Source organism: Eleginops maclovinus, chromosome 22 (genome assembly GCF_036324505.1).
Source record: "Eleginops maclovinus isolate JMC-PN-2008 ecotype Puerto Natales chromosome 22, JC_Emac_rtc_rv5, whole genome shotgun sequence".
Lineage (NCBI taxonomy): Eukaryota > Metazoa > Chordata > Actinopteri > Perciformes > Eleginopidae > Eleginops > Eleginops maclovinus.
In genome coordinates, this window is record NC_086370.1 from 5,186,284 (window position 1) to 5,205,469 (window position 19,186).

Genomic DNA, 19,186 nt, shown 5'->3' on the forward strand with positions numbered 1-19,186 from the left:
CCCTGTTTCCTGCCACAGTATCAGTGTAAGCATCCAAATCTTTGGCATCTGAAGAATGTTCGATACTTAAGGATTGTAGATAATGAATTTGGTGGCACCCGAACTAAAGTTTCACCGATGATGATGAGCTGTATCTGTGTGGGGGAATACTTGGTTTGTAGGTGACTTCCTCACTCCCTATTGAACGTGTGTGCTGTCACGTAGAGCTCAGGAGATTTCCTTAGTCTGATTTCTTATTTATTTAACACTTTTAACCAATAGAAGTCAACAAACACAGGACTGAATTAAACAAGAATAAAATTAATAACTTCATTTAAAAGCTGGTTTAAAAAGGTGGGTCTTGAGTTGGCTCTTATGAACACTCTCTTAGTTCTTCTGGGAGGATGTTTCACTATCGTGGGCCTTTATAATAAAAAGACAGTTCACTGTTGGTTTGGTGTCTTAAAGAGGCCTTATTCTGCTGATTTTCAGGTTCATATTTGTATTTTGTGTCTCTCCTGGGACATGTCTCCATGCTTCAATGTTCAAACAGCTCTTTATTGTTCTCATACTGCCTGTGCTGCAGCACCTCTTTTCACCCTCTGTCTGAAACCAGAGACCAGTCTGCTCTGATTGGTTAGCTGGCCGGCTCTGTTGTGATTGGTCTTCCGCTTGAGAAGTCCCACCCCTTACCCTTTCACGTATAATGTGTTGGAACGCTAGCCAATAGAAGCGTGAGTGTTACAAAGTGATGTCATTATGTAACAGAGGTACACAAAAGATTCAAATGGAGGTGTTTCAGGCAGGGGGGGGAAACTCCCTCTGGAGGGATCACAGGGATTTTAGCCTTTGCAGACCATTTACATGCACTAAAACATATACAGCACACTACCCAAAAAGCACGATAGGGCCTCTTTAAGATAGCATAAGATGTCTGAGAAGGGGCCAGGACACATCTATGGATTTTGCTTCTGTTTTGGAGTAAATGTACATTCAACCTCAAGATAATAGAGGCAGACATTTTTCTTTAATGAGGCTCAAGGACATGCCAATCAAACCAAGGTCTCCATTATCTTCAGAGAACCAGACATTAATTAAAGCATCCTTTGTATCCCACCTATGAAGTTGTTTGCCCTGATGGCGCCCTGTCCCTCTGACTTAAACTTTTTTCTGAAGCAGAATAAGTCACGAACATAGTAAACCTGCCCCATGTACACATACAAGGCTCTAACAAAAGGAAATTTAGGCAGATCAAACATACCCCAGCAGTGTAACCCTCCTGCTCTGGAATGGATACAGTATGAGCGTTAAGGTGGAATGACACCCTGAATAATCAACCTTTGCTGGGGGGGATTGGTGCCCAGCTGAGAGATAGCGTGTGATGGTGTGCAGCCACGGCCACCCACACAGTTAAAAGGGGAACGTGTCGTGCAGACAAAGACACCAGGCCTAACCAGTCCTTCAGCGCTTTCTTGGAAGAGTCACTGGCGGCCTATTAAGGAAGTCATTTGCTTCTTATTCCACCACCTCTACATCAAAAGGGAAATTCCATCTTCACATGTGTGAGTTTACCCCTCACACATCCACTGTTTATGTTTCGCTTTTATTCTTAAGGTTAACAAAAAAAGGGTCATTTCAAAGCATATTAGTTAGCTTTGCATGCGGGGGCTTTGCTAGGTGCTGTCTGTTCTGATAGTTGCAGGTGTTTTGATTTATGGTTCATATTTGTCATGTTTTGTCCCAGGTAATAAAAATAATCAGGTCAGGTTATTCTTAAAGACACAGGCACATGTGATCACAATACTCAGAAGTATAATGTGAGAAAAGATGTGGGTTGGTTATGCAACACAACGCTGCGTGTGAACCTCTGGCCAGGCGCCAGCTGAGAGCGAGTTAAAGGACAGGTTGCATAAGAGTGGAGTTATTTTTTTATTTAGAAACAGTGTCTGTCACGGAATATGAGTTTAGATTTGCAATATGCAAGCTCAAGAATCACACATTAATTGAATCAGACATATGATGATGCTGATTTTCTTCCCCTTATTTTGATTACTCCTTTCTATAAATAATGTTAGGGTGTAATATGAGATGGCTGCATCAGTCAACACCAAATGGAAAAATAATGGAAATTCCGTTTTCCACACAAATTAGTCACTTCTATATTGTTCTTTAGTGTGACATGTGTCTGAAGTCCTTTATTCTTTTAGACTTTTTTTAATAACAGCTTCATTGTGCTTTTACAGTCGTGTATTTATATAAAAGTTCCAATACTTAAGAAGTATTTTTAACTTAGTATTATTTGTAAGCTACCATAGTATTACAAGACTTTAAAGAATAATTGAATGTATGTACAAACAGTACTCAGTATGTAAAACAACTCTTTGCTAAGTATTATAGAATGTTATTATTTGGTTTTTATCACTAACACATATATGCATTGAGTTTAAGTGTTGTAGTTTGTAAATGTGTTACCAAATTGTTATTTGTTTTAATACTGCAAATGAATAGTACATTACTGCATTATATTATATCAGCATATCTTCTGTTTTTATATGTAGGCTTAAGGAGCCTAGCTATCAACGTTGAGAGTTTATGTAGTAATGTAAAAAAAAAAAAAAGTATTATACAGTATTTTCCTCTAAACTGTAGTGAAGTTAAAGTATAAGTAGCATTACATTGGAAATATTCAAGTAAAGTACAAGTATCTCAAAATAGTACTCTAAGTACAATGCTCAAGTAGATGTACATAGTATCGCTAATAATGCTCCTACCAATTACTCCTTAAAGTGACTAACATTTTAAGCTGATTCATTGTATATAACGTGATTTTAAGTGAAGCAGCTAAAATCAATGCTTTGTCAATGTGGAGAGAATCTTATGAACAAAAAAATCCAATTGTTTTTTGATTATCTGGCGCTCTCTTGAGGAAGAAGCTCGCAAGTAGGCTACTGTTTGTTATCAGAACTACAACTCCCATAATGCAGTGTACCCGGCAGCACTTCCGCAATGAAGCGTGGAATGAACAGTGTAACTGTGGCAATGGAGGGACCAACTGTAAAGGCGATATTGTTTGACTTGGACAACACTCTAATAGAAACGAGCCGTGCAGGTGCAGTGGCGATACAAAAGGTAAAGCTACTCTGCTGGTCTCCATGTAGCTTTAGTGTTTAAAGATACATGTGTGTTGACTTGGGCTAACGTTAGAGTTAAATAAGCGCAGGTAGAAGTGACGTCCTCGCGAACAGGTAATGTGTGTGTTAGGTTGCGCCATGGCTATGTTGATGTATCACCCGGGGTTAAATTGGGATTGGTTACATATGTTGGGGTGTCGAGGGGCAGATGGGGGTGTAGTGGTAGTACTACTTGAATTTAATCAACTATGACTTGTTTTCCTATTTTTAGACATACTATTGACTTTTTATATGTTGTTGTGTATTGTGACTTTTTAATATATTTTTGAAATACTTTGTCTTCTGAATATTTTTAGAACTTCTATACTATGACTTTTTCTTCATATTTTCAACATACGTACATACTAGTCATGTTCGACATACTATTCTATCATTTTTCTCCTGATGATTTAGACATACTTCACTTGAAAATGTGCTACAAAGTAGTTAGTTACTTTATTTAGCAATTTTTTTCGTTATTCGTTATTTTTTCCTTATTTTTTCTGACATATTATACTATGGCTTTTTATTCTATGATATTTCAAAATACGATATGATATGATATGAAAATACTATGATTTTTTTCGACATAATAAACTTTGACTTTCTTATGACTTTACTATAACCTTTTCATATTTTTCCAAATAATTTACTACGATTTCTTTCATATTTTCAACATAATAGATGACACATTTTGACGCAATTGTACTTAAGTACAGATTCTTAATTAAATCTACTTAGTGACTTCCCACCTCTGATTTTGACATAATGTATTAGTACTTTTACTTAAGTAAACGATCTAAATTCTTTTTCCACCACTGAGTCTGAGTAATTAAAGGTGCAGTCTCTACTGCCTGGTCGCATGCTCTGGTCACATGTTCCAAAGACATAATGGCAGAATTTCTCCTTTACTATATAATAAAGAATGATCATTTTTATTTCATTAAATATTTCACAATTGTTTTACAGGGATATGGAATTTCCAAGTTGTGTTTTTGACAAAAATGCTTATTTTATTCATTATTTTGGTTGTAATTACTTGTTACACTGCTGGGTTATTTAAACAGCTGTTATATTAGTTGATTTATGTTTTGTAAAACCTCCAAGGTAACTAATTTGCCTGCAACATGTAGTAGGATAGAAGTATACATTTGCATAATGTGAAAATACTAAATGAATAAATAACTCACATTTTTGTTTTTACTTTTTACAGTACTTGAGTAAATTAACTTCTGTCACCAACTGTTTTCAATTGATTAAATACACATTTAATTTTTTTAAGCGCATCTATTTTGTTTCTCACAGACCAGTGAGCTTTTGAAGAGCACTCTGGGCCTGGATGATGACACCATTAGCAGCATCTGTGACAAGTTCAAGCAGAGGCTTTACCAAGAGAACTTCGACCCGTCAGCCGGCAGATCCATCGATGATGTGCGGGCGGGGCACTGGGAGGAGAGCCTCCAGGAAGCTGTGGGCAGCAGATCCACACCATCACTGGCGGCGCAGTGCTACTTCCTGTGGAAAAACAGTCGCCTGGAGCTCCTTAATCTGTCCCCGGAAATATGCAACCTCTTGAAAGAGCTGCGCCGCACATACAAGCTGCTGCTGCTCACCAACGGGGAAGCCCAGACTCAGAGAGAGAAGGTGGAGGGGACCAGGTGTGAGGAGTTCTTCGACACCATTGTGGTCGGGGGAGAACACGCAGAGCAGAAGCCGTTCCTCTCCATCTTCAAGCTGTGTTTTAGGATGCTGGAGGTGGAGGCTCAGGACTGTATTATGGTGGGAGACTCTCTGGACACAGATATTCAGGGGGGGGTTAACGCCGGGGTGCGGGCTACAGTCTGGATCAGCAGTGATGTGGGTTCTGCTGATGGTGCAGTGAAAGCAGACTTCACTATCCCTACTGTGCTGGAGCTGCCTCATATACTGCAGCAACTGAAATGAAGACAACTGTTGATACAAGTTGAAGGGGTCCTGTCACTTTAAGTGGGATTTTTAATGAAGGTTAAAAGATGATTTCCTATTTTTCAACAAGGTGGTTTTTTTCTTGTTTAATGCATTTTTATACATTTACTCAAGTGCTGTACTAGAGTACAATTGAAAGCAATGTACATTACTCCATTTAATTAATTTGATAGCTATGTTTACTGTGTTTTTTAATGTATGGACGATAATCGTGATATTACCGTTGACCTATATGGAAATATAATGTTGGCAAATGTTAGGCACTGTGGATATTTATCAGGTAATCTGGGTTTTTCTTTACTGTTCAGTGTTCTTCTTTTATGCCAATTCATTTGCCAACAACATTTAATTCACAATAAATAAGATGGTTTCAACTGATAGCATCTATTTTCTTTAAAATCTTCTATAGATAGTTCAACATCTTTACAGTGATTTAATTATGTATTCAAATTCAGATTCTTCTGACAGTCCTAGTTCAGATCAGGAATATACATAACAAATAACTTATCTAATTCAGCAGATAAATATTCAAATTAAATATTAAACCAGTGGTTACTTCAAAGTTTAAACGAAAATGTTTATTGTGACAAAGAATTCAAACTAGGTTCATGACCCAGGTGATACTTGATGCAGCAATAATCAAATGTCACAGCAACAGTTTTCCAGCAGAATGAAAATGATTCTTTCAAATAGGTTTTGATGATAACACTTCTGTGTTAATAAAGCATGTGTCTAATAATATCCCCTTATAGTTAACATTATATCCTGATGAATGTACTATTCACAATGAAGTCCTTGATAGAGCTCCTCAGGAAAAAGACTGCCGGGAGACAGAAGGACTTTTTAGAGATGCAATTAACATGTCCCATCAACACACACAAGTAACTGTCTGTTGGTTTATAGATTGGCATGCCAACCAACACAGCTACTTCTGTAGACTGAAAGTGAAAAAAGCCATGTCCAATTAATATTAAATAGATCAAGTACTCAATTTCCAGCAAGGTAAAAGATATATGATTATCAGCTTACTGCTTGTGCGAAAAGTGTTGTTTTCAATCCATTTGTAGGATACTTTTAATCAACCTACAATAAATACATCAAGGATGCCATGTCTTCAGACTGTACTCTGAGAATGGATTCACTCTGTGGTACTCGGAGCTAGAATTGTTCTGTTGTTCAGTGTTACTGAATATGGCCCCTGATCATTTTACTTTTAAACAGCACTGTTTGTAAGAAGAGGTGCTTTTACCTCAGTAAAAGGAACGGAATTCTTTGTACAGCATTTTTATTTAACACTCAATGTGAATATAAAAAATACCTTTCTTTTTCTTACACACAATATATCCTTAGTATACATATCCATCATCTATGCTGCTACTTTTCATTTTCCACAAGTCTTGGCTCATAGAACTCTTGACAAGTAAATAAACCTGTCTGTTCTGACACGGCTTTACAGTTAGTTTTTGATTTATTGCAGCAGGTTCATCGATATCAAGAGCCATGTTAATAAAACAGATAAGAGAATTTCTTTGCTTTGACACATTTAAGGCAGATTTACTGGCTGTCCATCAAAATTCACTTCACATCTAATTTGACTTTGATGTTCATCGCTGCTAGCTCGGCGACAAAGTAGCGGAAGACGTAAGGAACCGACACCGAGTCGATGGAGTCACTTTTGCCGCACAGGGTGCAGACAGTCTTGCGGTTACGCATGGAGGACCAGTAGGGGGGAGGTTTCTCTAAGAGGGGGGAGAGCAGGCTGCCACAGTCGATGCACACCTGCGCTACAGATCGGTCGGAGCAGTTGAAGAGGCGGTCGTGGAGCAGGAAAGACGAGCCGTGAGCCAGCAGGGCGTCTCGCTCCATCTCCCCGAACCGGATGCCTCCCTGAATGTTCCTCCCCCCCACCGGCTGGTTGGTCACCTTGTCTCGCGCTCCCGTCGTCCTCACCTGGAACTTGTCGGAGACCATGTGACGCAGCCGCTGGTAGTAGACGACCCCGATGAAGATGTCCGCCTCCAGCTCCTGCCCGCTCACGCCGCTGTAAAGCCGCTCAGTGCCGTAGTAGTTGTACCCACCCGCTCGGAGCATTTCCCCGAAGTAATCGAGCGCGGAGCTCTCCTCGGAGAAGGTGAAGGGCGTGGCGTCGTGGCTCAGGCCGTGCAGGGCGCCAGACTTGCCTGCCATGCTCTCGATGAGCATCCCGATGGTCATGCGGGAGGGGAAGCCGTGCGGGTTGAACAGGATGTCGGGGGCCATGCCGCTCTCCGTGAAGGGCATGTCCTCGGCGGGCCACAGGCGGCTCAGGATGCCCTTCTGCCCGTGGCGACTGGCGAACTTGTCGCCGATCGTGGGGTTTCGTGGCACCCGTACGGTGATGCAGATGCGTTTGAAGCGGCCCGTGCCAACGTCGTTGCTGCAGATCTTTATGTTGTCCACCACGCACGCCTCCTGGCTCCTAACAGAGAAACACATTCAGTGTTTTAAAGTTAAGCTGCAAGATGAAACACTGAGGAATTCAAAATGCATGATGTGTCATTTTCTGCCACTAGGGGACTCTAAATCCAAAGAAATACAAAATAAATAGCAGGATCATGGGAGTTTGTCATAGAAACACCTTCGTTGATGAAAAATTGTCCAAAATGTGGTCCCATCGTCTTCTCCTAACCACCATTCCTTTATCTCATAAACATAACGGGGTTAAGGAAAGATGTTAGGACCGCACTGAGATAAAAAAGTATTTCAACCTGCACAGAAAGATTGAATAGAAAAATCAGTCTGAAAGATGTTTAATTTTGAACAATGACCAGATACGTCCTTCTGTGTGTCCGTCTCTCTTGACACATGTCATTACCATAGGTCAAGACGCTCGTCTCAGTCACATGATACTTTACTTCAAAAATTAAGCATCTGTCTGTGTGGAGAAATGTGTTCTCTCTGCTGAGCTCTGTCCATTGTTGGCCTATGTTTATCTGCCGGACACCGGTACTCGTTTCAAGAAGATATTTTGATTGTGATATTGTAACAATGGAGCTCATAAAAGAACATAGAAAACATATATTTTACTTTCAACTAAGGACACAGCTGTAAGTGGCGTCTACATTGACAACAGCTGTTTTGAACCCGCAAAATGGCGCAGGTGAAAGGGGCCTTATGGTTACTGTAAATGTTGGTTTTCCTCAGAAAAAAAGTGCCGGAGCGGCGTTCCGGTGTGCTCCAGTAGCACTACAGCCCTGCATCCCCCCCATACTTTGAAGGCCAGTCCGTGAAAATATTGTCTTACATGAAACCGGTCCGTGGCGCAAAAAAAAAAAGGTTGTGGACCGCTGATCTTTTATTATGGCTGAAACGTTGGTACTTCCGGGTCATTTCACTCCGTGAGGAACCTTCCTAAGAAAAATTTACAATTTGAACGCAACCCTTGCCTGTTAGTTTTACCAGATTTAACTCTGAGAGATGACGGCATGTGTACGTCTAGATTCTAGATGTACACATTTAATGCCTTGTAGTATTATAAAAATAAGAATAATAAACTACTTTTTCTAGATACACATTAACACTTACTTGTAGAAGTTGACGAAGGACTGGTCGGTGTTCAGGTTGATGTAGCCGTAGAACGGGTCACCGTACTGTAGAGTGGAACCGATAAATGGCAGTCCATCAGTGTCCAGTTTGTCGTTGACTTTAGGGTCCCCGGGCTTCACCCCAAACACCACGCTGTCTTCTCCCCGAACTTTTTCTGCCAGGTCCACCAGCTCCGTCTTGTAGATGCTCCCGTGGGCGAAGCCTCTCTCCCAGGACGACTTGTTCACGATCTGATGCGATCAAACTGGGTCAGGATTTCACTCTGTTTCTACTGTGGTAAAGTGACGTTTGTGTTGCACTCACCATGGCGTCTTCCATGTCGTAACCGGTGTAGGAGATGACGGCCACGATGGCGTTGGTCCCGCTCGGGTAGTTGTCCAGGTTGTAGTGGTCGTACATGTAGGGCCGCACCATGGGGCTCTGGGGGGTCTGTAGCCGGTACAGCTTGTTGTCTGAGCGTTCCAGGAAGGAGTGCAGGGGGAAACCCATCGTCTGCTTACCTAAAAAAAGAATTTGACAGATGAGAATTGAGACCATTTAACGGAAAACGGAACCATTATCAAACATCCTATCAATCTGGTCCTTTTCACACGAAAGGTAAAAAGTAAAAAAAAGTACTTGAAAAAACTTGAAAAAAAACTGGTAACTAGTAATTGTAACAGATTACATTTGTAAGCAGCCCTCCCAACGCGGACTTTGACTTACTCATCTGACACTGGTACATGTTCCTGGGACTCTGGTTGTGGTCTGAGTATGGGATGAAGCTGGCCACCACGCTGAGCATGCTGTGAGGGAAGAGCTCCTGGTGCGTGGTCACCCCCGGCTGGATCTCATTCTCCATGATGCCCACATTGATGTAAAGCTGGGGTAACATAGAATTTAAGAGGACTAAATTAAAGTTTCAGAGACAACACAATGTGGAATTCATCAAAGACAAATGCGCCATCAAGTTTAAGATGGACACAGCTGTTGAAAATATCAATGTATGTTCATATACTAATACAGAGGTAAAAACACATACTTGTTCAAACGTGCCGATCAGCTCCTGCTTGCCCAGAGCCAAGTTGCGTACGGGTCGTACCATCCGGCAGGGGGTAGTGAAGAGGAACACGCCCGGGTACATGCTGGCCTTTCCTGTTTTAGGAACCAGAACAATCTCAGTCCAGGGAGGGATCTTCTTCTGTTTCAGCACCTGCAGGAATCGGTTTGAATAGATTAATATTGATCCCAGATTAGGGAAGCAGTTTTGTTGCAGCAGCATGATTACAAGGCATTGAACACGACTTAAATATATAATGAAATACATAAATAAAAAAAGAGAGTAGAAAGATAAATATCTATATAAATCATGTTTGTATATTTTAATACATTTATTATATACACAAACTAAATCAGAATAAGTTACAGTGTTTAGGACAATTTATTTCTCAAACTAAATACATTTCAATATTTAATATTTGGGTACAACTTGTTCAGGGTTATGGACAGAAAAAAATAATATATATTAACCGTATAGGTGTTGATGCTTTTTGTAGGAAATATGTCCTGCTTTGGTCCTTTTGACAGCGAAGTATAACTATTATATTATATATGAGAAATATTTCTGCATGCAGGATGTGATGGTACAGACCATGTCTCACTTGTATAGTTGACGTACCTTGAACATGCGCAGAGAGTCCACCAGTACTGGGGCGAGTTCTGCCTCCACCCAGCCTACAACAGCTCCATCCAGCAACACGGGGTAGCAGTCTGAGAACGCTTGGCCCGGGGATCCATCCACCGGAGTCACACCTGAATCACAGAAGACATTCATACTTTAGAATCCAGCCCACTGATATTGTCATTTCAAAGCTGGTTGCAACTTTTTTGCACTATTCGTACCACTTACTACTGTGACTCCAGGTTTTGCGGCAGCTGTTTAATCAGTGGGTAGAACTGTTGAGCTCTAATTAGAGGGTCGGTGGTTCTATCCCCTCCCCCTGCAGTGTCAATGTGTCCTAGGGCAATCCCAAAATTTCTCCAGATGACATGGTCACCAGTGTTAGTTTGTGTGAGTGTTAGTTTTCCCGAGCAGGTGCCCCCCCCCCCCCCCGTATGGCAGCCTCTGACTCTCTATGAATGGATGAATGCTGACTTGTATCTGGTAACTCCTTTACCATTTATTACTGGCTGCTACTTCATTACTTTTACAATGGTAACTCCTTTACCATTTATTACTGGCTGCTACTTCATTACTTTTACAATATTATTTTAACTATTTACTTTACTATCGTTTTATTCAGTCTGGTGTTTTCTGACTTCTATTGGTGTTTTCTTTCACAAATTCATGTGTTTGTGAAGCATTTTGTGATTTAATAGTGCTATATAATTAAAGTTTGATTGATTGGTTGATATGTTCACTAATTACTATAATGCTGCTACTTATCTTTTCTATCTTGGATGTGTATTAGTTTGACTTTTTTAAAAAATGATTAACCTGTGCTTGCCTATCTATTCAAAATTGCACAACTCTTTAATTTGGTCTTTTATCTGCAGTGTCCCCTCTGCTGTAACATTGCAAAATGTCCCGCCTCTGTATGACTAAAGGATTCAGCAGATTTGATTTACTCACCGAGGGAGCAGAGCAGAGCAGGGAGGGATGTGGTGGATAAGGTCGGCGCCACGATCTCGCAGATGGCCGTCATGTGGTTCATGAGTCCGCAGGGCTCTCCGTCCGGAGTGTGCACGGGACACAGGAAGCCCCAGGACTCGGGCAGCAGCTTACGCACAGAAGTGGTCCTCATCTTGGCGAAGGCTGCTCCTCTGTGCACGCAGCGGAAGTGGGACAGGTAGCGGATGAAGTTCAGTTTGTCTGCTACGACGCTCAGGCCAGTGTTCTGCAGCATGCCCAGACCTGTGCACAGAGGGGGAAGTGATGCTTACTTAATACGCGAAACATCAATTTTATACCACAACATGCACTCATACCAGGTCTCTACCAGATACTTCAAAGATTCAAACGCTCTTATCCCACATACACAACAACTAGAGTTTAGTTTTGGCAAATTAAACCTGAAGACATAAAAAGAAATACATACAGAACAAGTTCAATCAGAATTTTGTAAATCAACATATAAATACTGCACACCTTTTTTTTGCATTTCTATTGATTCTATTTAACATATGTCTCCATAGTTGCAGAAAAAGACTAGACTACACATATTATACATTTTACACGTTTTAGCATTTATATGTAGAATTAGATTCCAGTGTGCATACAACTGTCTGTTAATCACAGACGTCATTATGAGAATCTAGGCAAAAAAACGATTGACTTCAAGACAGGGTAAATAGGAAGTCCTAAATGCTAACTCAATTCCAGGTTAAAGACTCATTTGATCAGTCCATTGACAGGGCCAACGAGCAGCAATCTAACAAAATAGCTAATTACATTTATATAACTGCAATCTAAGGAAAAGGTTTTCTATTTTTTACCTTTTCTAAATGATTACGTCATAAAATGCTGTAAGATGACAAGTTTAAGAGAACCTAAACAGAAACTTTCAATGTAAAATATAAAGACATTTGGGGCAGCCTCTACTCATACAGAACTCATATTACTATACCTGTCTTGGAGCTCAGGTTCCCGGTGGCCAGCAGATACTCAAAGGGTTTGGTCAGGTCCGTGCCCATGTTGAAAATCTTGATCACGCTCTCAGCGGTCCATACTCCACCCAGTCTGCTGCCTCTCTTATCAAAGGCTAGCTTCACAGACAGCAGCCAGGCAGACATCCTCTCCTGTTGGGAATAATGCAGGGGTTCAATCCATTACTCTGTAATTTAACTGCAGGAATATGATCTAGCTGTTTGTCAGGGTTTTCACGTGTCTATCTAATTTACAAAATACATTTGATAGATAGATAGAATCGGAGGATGAAACCCTCTTTATTAGTCACATACATGCACACAGCAGAGCACACACAGTGAAATTGGTCCTCTGCATGTAGAACTGGAAAAGCACAAATAACTTTATATATTCACCGTGTCACCGGCAGAAAAACGGGTAGTTCAACCGCCTAACTGAAGAACACTTAAACTCTCTTAAAGTGACAGTACATCATTTCAAAATATGATCTGTTTTAGACCGATCAAATTAAACTTCAATTCAAATGTGAATAAAAACGTTCCTATCCATTATGATTACTGTACTTTGAATATACTAAAACTTAAAACTCAAAATGTACATCTTTTGGAAAAAAGCCAGGAAGCGCTCTCTTAAAGTAACAGTACACATTTCCAAAGAATGAATACAAGTCTGTTTTAGAATGATACCATTAAACGTAATTCAAATCTCAACAAAAACGTTCTTATGTATAATGATTGCTGCCATTTTTATACACTAAAATTAAAAATAAAAACTAGAAAAAAGGATGACAACCCAATTCTTGTCCTGTATGCAAGATTTTAAAAATAGGTTTTGTTTCTTCAAAAGCGTACCTTCGTGAACATGAGGTAGAGCTGCCCAGGAGTGAGCACCTCCTGACACATGATGCTGTCGGGGTTCTCCTCCATGCACTCCTGCTTGGCGAACGAGAAGAGCTTCCTGGTCATCAGACACAGCAGGTAGAACTTCTCCATGGCCGACCTCAGGTGGATACAGATGCACTCTCTGGTCGAAACAGAGGGAAATGTGCTTCATGTTACTAAACGTACGCAGAAAGAACTACACAGACTTTTGGGGTTACAAGTTTTGCATCATAATGTGTTATTTTTCTTTCATTTAAGCTGCCTAAATTATGTTTTGAATAACATTTCATGTGTCATTTTTAGGTTTAAATAAATACCATACATAAAAAGCCAATAGGTAATGCATTTATAAGGACATGGAGAGAATTAACACAACCATGCGGTCAGTTTTCATGTCTCACAAAGTAGATGAATGATTTCTTTCCTACACATTGACAGTGGAGGCTGCCAAAAACTTGATACATTTGTTCTGAAAGGAAATCCCCCGCTCACACATTTCCTGACCCCTGATAACAGTGTTGTCTCCATCAGGCTGTTGGTAATATAAAACACACTTACTCCAGCAGGTAGTTGGCACACTGCTCGTTTGTGTACCACTCAGGCAGGTTCATCTTAACCCTGAAGCGCTCTCCCAGGTAGTTCAGCACCTTGCTGCGGGTGGTGCAGCCCTCCTCCATGACCATGCGCAGCATCTCGGACACACAGCTCTTATAAAAGGAATTGTCCTCGCGGCTCTTGATCAGCTCCTGGTAGATCTGGAAGTCTGTAAAGTCCACCAGAGCCTGGAGAAGAAACAACTGAGTTTAAACCTACATATTTTACAAGATAATGTTATGTAGATATTAAACACTTCTATTTTCCCTTAAAAATGAATCCTGTTAACGGTTGCACTACTTCTTAAAAAAAAAAAAGATTATTCGGACCAAAATTATTTTGATTCAGGATAGGAGGGATTAATATGGTTTCCTACAAGTGCAAACGAACTACAACGGCCCAAAACATTTCCATTATGAGAATCACGCTGCACATCATCAAATGCAAATGAAGAAAAATGTTCACCCTTGACAACCCGTGCAGCATTTAAAAAAAAGAAGCCCTGCCTAAGCAAAATGCAGTGAAATACAAAACACTGCAAGAAGCGCACGACTGCTGTCTTAATGCTGCACTTCCTTTCTGAAACACAATAACCTTTTTATTACCTTAAGAGCAAAACCTAGTGGGAGGAAGAACAGCTCCTTCTGGTAGATGAAGTTCAGCATCACCGTCCCGTTCTCCAGATAGTGAAGGTTCATGTTGACGGCTGTGTGCTCTTCCTTCACGCAACGCATGGAAATACCTGCGGGGGGTATTTTTACGACATCTTTTATCAGCAATATGTGGCAGTAATGTTGAGCATTCACTATTATAACTTTTACTGTGCATGATCTCTAAGGCGATATTTACCATACTGAGTGTATCCCTGCCCCCTGCTCTTCCACTTGGGTCTCGACATGGCGATGGGATAGTTCCTCCTCGGCATGATCAGCATACGGATAACCTTCTCATTTCCATTTACAATGAAATAACCTCCCATTTCCTGTTAAGGTCAAAGATGTTTTACTTTATGAATAAACATGAAATGCTTTGATTATCCCTCAAACGATGAGACAGTTGGGACTCACCTCTGACTCTTCATGGTGCTCCACCAGCTCTTTGGGGGACATGCCGTGCAGGTTACACAGCTTGGACTTCACCATGATGGGCACCTGACCCATGGACTGTTTGATGATGCCTTTGGGAATGCCATTGATTGACCAGCTGACGTCTGCCTGAGAGGATGCAAAACACAAAAAGGGATTAAAGAATAGACCGTAGTGTTACTGTGTCCTAAAGAAACACCCTGGAGAGTGTCTCTAAACAGTCCAGGAATGTCCAGAAAAGATACGGAAGAAGTACATTAGAATTACTTAAATAGATGAAGTTATAAGACTCCCTGTCATGTCATGTTACGAGCCAGACAGATGAGTATGCCTAAAGCTGAGGGAAATACTTTGTTAAGAGAAGCAATGTAGGCTTGCATAAATATATATACTTTTTTTCTACAAGTCTTGTTTCATTTAAAATAGCCTACTTTTGAATACAGCATAAATCTACATTACTTGATGATGTGATGTCACTCTTTTAAGCTTATCTTTTTTTTTCTATGTCTCCCATTTGTCCAGTACAGTCAAATCTCCGAGACAAGTTGACCTGAACATCACATGCAGTTGAGGTCTATCACTTTTTTAAAATTAAACATTTCCTTCTTTGCACACATGCCAGACTTACCACCAGCTTTCCTTTGTATGTGCATTTCCTGCCCCTGCACTCCGCTGGAAACACCTTCATCTCTCTGCAGATGCTGCCTTTGGCGACCGCTGGGCCGTAGAGGGTGGCCTCCACAAACGCCAGGCTGATCCTGTCATTTCTGAACGTGAACTCCAAGGGAGGGATGGCCTGAGGAAGATATGTCACACCACAAACAATATGAGAAACAATCCTGAAAAAACACTGAGGGGGGGGGGGGGAGAGACTAAGCTACATGGAGCTACCTTTCATTCAGTATTGATGCTAGAAACCCTGCTAAACACATTGTCATGTTTTTTATTACAGACAGTAGTGGGAAAAAGTATTCTCATTCTTTACTTGAGTAAACGTACTAATACCCTACTATAAAAGGTACTCAATTTCAAATACAAGTACTGCATGGAGAATGGTACTTCGCTCACAATAAGGAAAATGTACTAGGAGTCAGTAAAAACACTCATGTAAACATTTGAGATTTTTTTTTAAGCAAAAGCAGCAAATGCTTGAATTGTGAAATATTTTTTAACAAAAAACTTCTTAGCAAACTTTTACTTGTAGTATTTTTCGACTATGGTATTTTTTAGTTTTATTTAAGTGAAGGATCAGAGTACACTGGTTACATCTACTTAAAATATGAATTACATGTTCGCTTCAAGCATAGTTTTAGTATCTCTAAAAATCAAAGGTGTACATTAAGTACATTTACTTAGGTACTCTACTGAAGGACTGTATTGAGCTACTTCCATTTTCTGCTACTTTGTACTTCTACCCCCTACAATGATGTACATGGTGTACTTTTACTTCACTACATTCATTGAATACCTTTAGTGACTTTACAGATTTGGATTAATGATGAAATATAATCCCCCTTAAATCAGACTTTAGTTCACCTGGAGTAAATTCAGCAGCTACCCTGCAGTATACAGAGTCATTCAAACTAGCTGCACCTTTACCAGCTCTGAGAACACTTTAACGATCAATCATTATAAAACATATCAGAGATATTATTCTGAAATGGACCAATCAAACAATGACTACTTTTACTGTCGCTACTTTAAGTAGTTTTGATGCTAATACTTTAGCTTGAGGTATATTTTGATTACAGGACTTTTACTTTAAGAGAGTATTCCTACACTCTGGTACTTCTACTCAAAGTACAAGATCTGAGTACTTGTCCCACCTCTGCTAAAAACCAGAGGTAAATAAGCACATTTACTCAAGTACTGTACCGTAGTTCAGTACAATTAAGGTACTTTACATGAGTATTTCCATTTTATGCTACTTTAAACTTCTACTCCACTACATTTAGAAAGGGAAATGGTGTAATTTTAGTGCACTACATTTATTTAACAGCTTTAGCTACTTTTCACAAAAAGAAACTCTAAAACTGTGGACTAACTCTTTAAGTCACAAAAGAGTAAAATTGGGCAAATATTTTATAAAAAGTTCATCAGAAATGTGTTTGTCTACAACAGTGAAATTCTACTTATTATCTAGAAATGTCACATATATAAATATCATTATATAGACACAATGGAATTTGAAACTTGTTGTACTTTAAGTACATGATGCTGGTAACACTTTTGTACTTTTACTTAATATTTGAATGCATAACTTTTACTTGTAATGAAGTACTTTGACAATAATGTATTGCTTCTTTTCCTCAGGTTAGCCTCTGAATACTTCCTCCACCTCTGCTGAACACACTGAGCTGTCTGGAGGTTTATAGCTGAGTTTAGAGCATGTTAGAGTGACCTGCACGACGCGGCTGAGTCCGTCAGTGAGAGCCTGGTCGAAGGACTCGATGTGGGCTTTGGTGAGGTCCTGCACCGCGGCATGCTGAGAGTCCTTCAGGACCCCGAGGTATCCCTCTGTCAGGTTCTTTAGACTCGGAGCTTTTGGCAAATTATTCCACTTTGCTGATGAGTCCATGCTTGCAGTCCCAGTGATACATATGCTTGTTTACCACATGTGCATGCCGACACAGGAAGTACATCCCTTCTGACACCGGAAGATATTTTCTTCTTCAGCGCTGTGACAGAGGACATCTTTGTTGTTGGTTAACTGCCCCCGTGTGGTGTGAAATATTCCTCTAATGCCTCATTCCTTAGGCTTTTAATTCCCTTTTCCCCAGGTGGATTTCCCATAATTAGCCAATGATTCAAAGGATTTATTGCAGGGATGGAGAGGTATTCAGATCTTGTACTTGAGTAAAAGTATAAATAGCAGAGTGTAGAAATACTCTGTTACAGTAAAAGTCCTGCATTCAAAATGCTACTCAAGACAAAGTACAAAAGTATTAGCATCAAAATGTACTTAAAGTACTAAAAGTAGTCTTTGTGCAGATTGGTCCATTACAGAATAATATATCTGATATGTTTGATTATAATGCAGATTTGGATTAATGACATCAAATATAATCAGCCCTTAAATCAGACTTTAGTTCACCTGGAGTAAATCAGCAGCTACCCTGCAGTATACAGAGTCATTCAAACTAGCTGCACCTTTACCAGCTCTGAGAACACTTTAATGATCAATCATTATAAAACATATCAGAGATATTATTCTGAAATGGACCAATCAAACAATGACTACTTGTACTTTTAGTAGCCTACTTAAGTATATTTTGACGAGAATACTTTTGTTCTTTTACTTGAGCAACACTTTGAATGCAGGACTTTTACTGTAACAGAGTATTCCTACACTTCGGTACTTGTAATTTTATTCAAGTACACGATCTTAGCACTTCTTCCACCCCTGATCATATTACTGTTACATGTTTTGTTTTAATGGGGATTACTCAGAGGTTTACAATGTTACAATACACTTTAATGAAGAAAAACGTATTTTTGATATTTGTTTTCTATTTTATTTATTTGCATTGTATTTGAGGTAATCCAGCAGTAACGGAAAGTAATCAGGTTACCTCACTTTATATTTTGATACTTTGAATAATTTACTGATGACATTGTTTTAGATGTAGTAGTAATTGCGACGACATACATTGTTAAGCTAACCCTCCCAACTGATTAGTAATCTGTGGGGTTATGAACGTGTGGTTAAAATGAAGTTCTCACTTGTTTCCCTCCCCATTGGGTTTTGGGCCCCAATTTTTGTAGGGTGTATTGGTTAATGAACAAAAATATTTGAACAAAAAATTATGTTAAAACAAAAACGAGATGCTGAGAATTGAGAGGATTAAAGTCCATTTTATTTCTTCTACAGAGAGACTTTCACAACCTAAATTATATTGATCGCTTCTTAATAGACAGTGTTAGCTGTGTAATATAGCCCGTCTCTATCTGTCAAAAACACTCTAATGGTTACAGCAGGATAAAATGAGAGCTGTAGAAACATAGAACACTCCCTGATTCCAGAATATGTCCACATTCTGTCAGAACAGGTATATAGGCTAGGAATCAGTCAGACCTCGTTCAGTATGAACTGCTCAGACAAGAGACACAGAAATAAAATTGCTCTTCAATTACTTTCAAATTGCAAAACTTTGACAAAAGTAACATGTTGCTTTCAACTCTGAAAGAGACACACCTGCAGCTCCCAGGGACCTCCACAGGTGAAGCACACAACATGTTCCTACTCATGTTTAATCATCTGAAAATATTGAAACATGTCACTTATATTTGATAGAGTTATTA

At 39.8% G+C, this 19,186-nt stretch overlaps 2 protein-coding genes across 2 annotated transcripts; one reads left to right on the top strand and one right to left on the bottom strand.

Moving 5' to 3' along the window:
- Nucleotides 1-2,939: 2,939 nt before the first annotated feature.
- On the top strand, nt 2,940-5,492 carry nanp (N-acetylneuraminic acid phosphatase). The gene is made up of 2 exons (XM_063875412.1): nt 2,940-3,108; nt 4,455-5,492. The coding sequence occupies exons 1-2, from the start codon at nt 2,986-2,988 to the stop codon at nt 5,091-5,093; spliced, it is 762 nt and encodes a 253-aa protein (XP_063731482.1). The 5' UTR covers nt 2,940-2,985; the 3' UTR covers nt 5,094-5,492.
- A 185-nt stretch (nt 5,493-5,677) lies between these two features.
- Nucleotides 5,678-17,521, bottom strand: polr1b (RNA polymerase I subunit B). Its single transcript, XM_063875411.1, has 15 exons — nt 17,286-17,521; nt 15,513-15,680; nt 14,867-15,013; nt 14,649-14,781; nt 14,405-14,541; nt 13,764-13,987; nt 13,176-13,347; nt 12,305-12,476; nt 11,311-11,592; nt 10,357-10,490; nt 9,721-9,891; nt 9,405-9,561; nt 9,003-9,199; nt 8,679-8,929; nt 5,678-7,572 (listed from the first exon to the last, which is right to left on the bottom strand). Exons 1-15 carry the CDS (start codon nt 17,460-17,462, stop codon nt 6,690-6,692), a joined length of 3,405 nt encoding a protein of 1,134 aa, XP_063731481.1. The 5' UTR covers nt 17,463-17,521; the 3' UTR covers nt 5,678-6,689.
- Nucleotides 17,522-19,186: the final 1,665 nt, after the last annotated feature.

Bases quoted from the DNA above. Each gene is read 5' to 3' on its own strand.
- nanp (XM_063875412.1), top strand. From the start codon at position 2,986: ATGAAGCGTGGAATGAACAGTGTAACTGTGGCAATGGAGGGACCAACT. The intron at 3,109-4,454 runs GTAAAGCTACTC...TGTTTCTCACAG, and splicing joins GTGCAGTGGCGATACAAAAG to ACCAGTGAGCTTTTGAAGAG.
- polr1b (XM_063875411.1), bottom strand. From the start codon at position 17,462: ATGGACTCATCAGCAAAGTGGAATAATTTGCCAAAAGCTCCGAGTCTA. The intron at 15,681-17,285 runs GTCACTCTAACA...TATCTTCCTCAG, and splicing joins GACTCAGCCGCGTCGTGCAG to GCCATCCCTCCCTTGGAGTT. The intron at 14,782-14,866 runs GTGAGTCCCAAC...TGACCTTAACAG, and splicing joins AGCACCATGAAGAGTCAGAG to GAAATGGGAGGTTATTTCAT.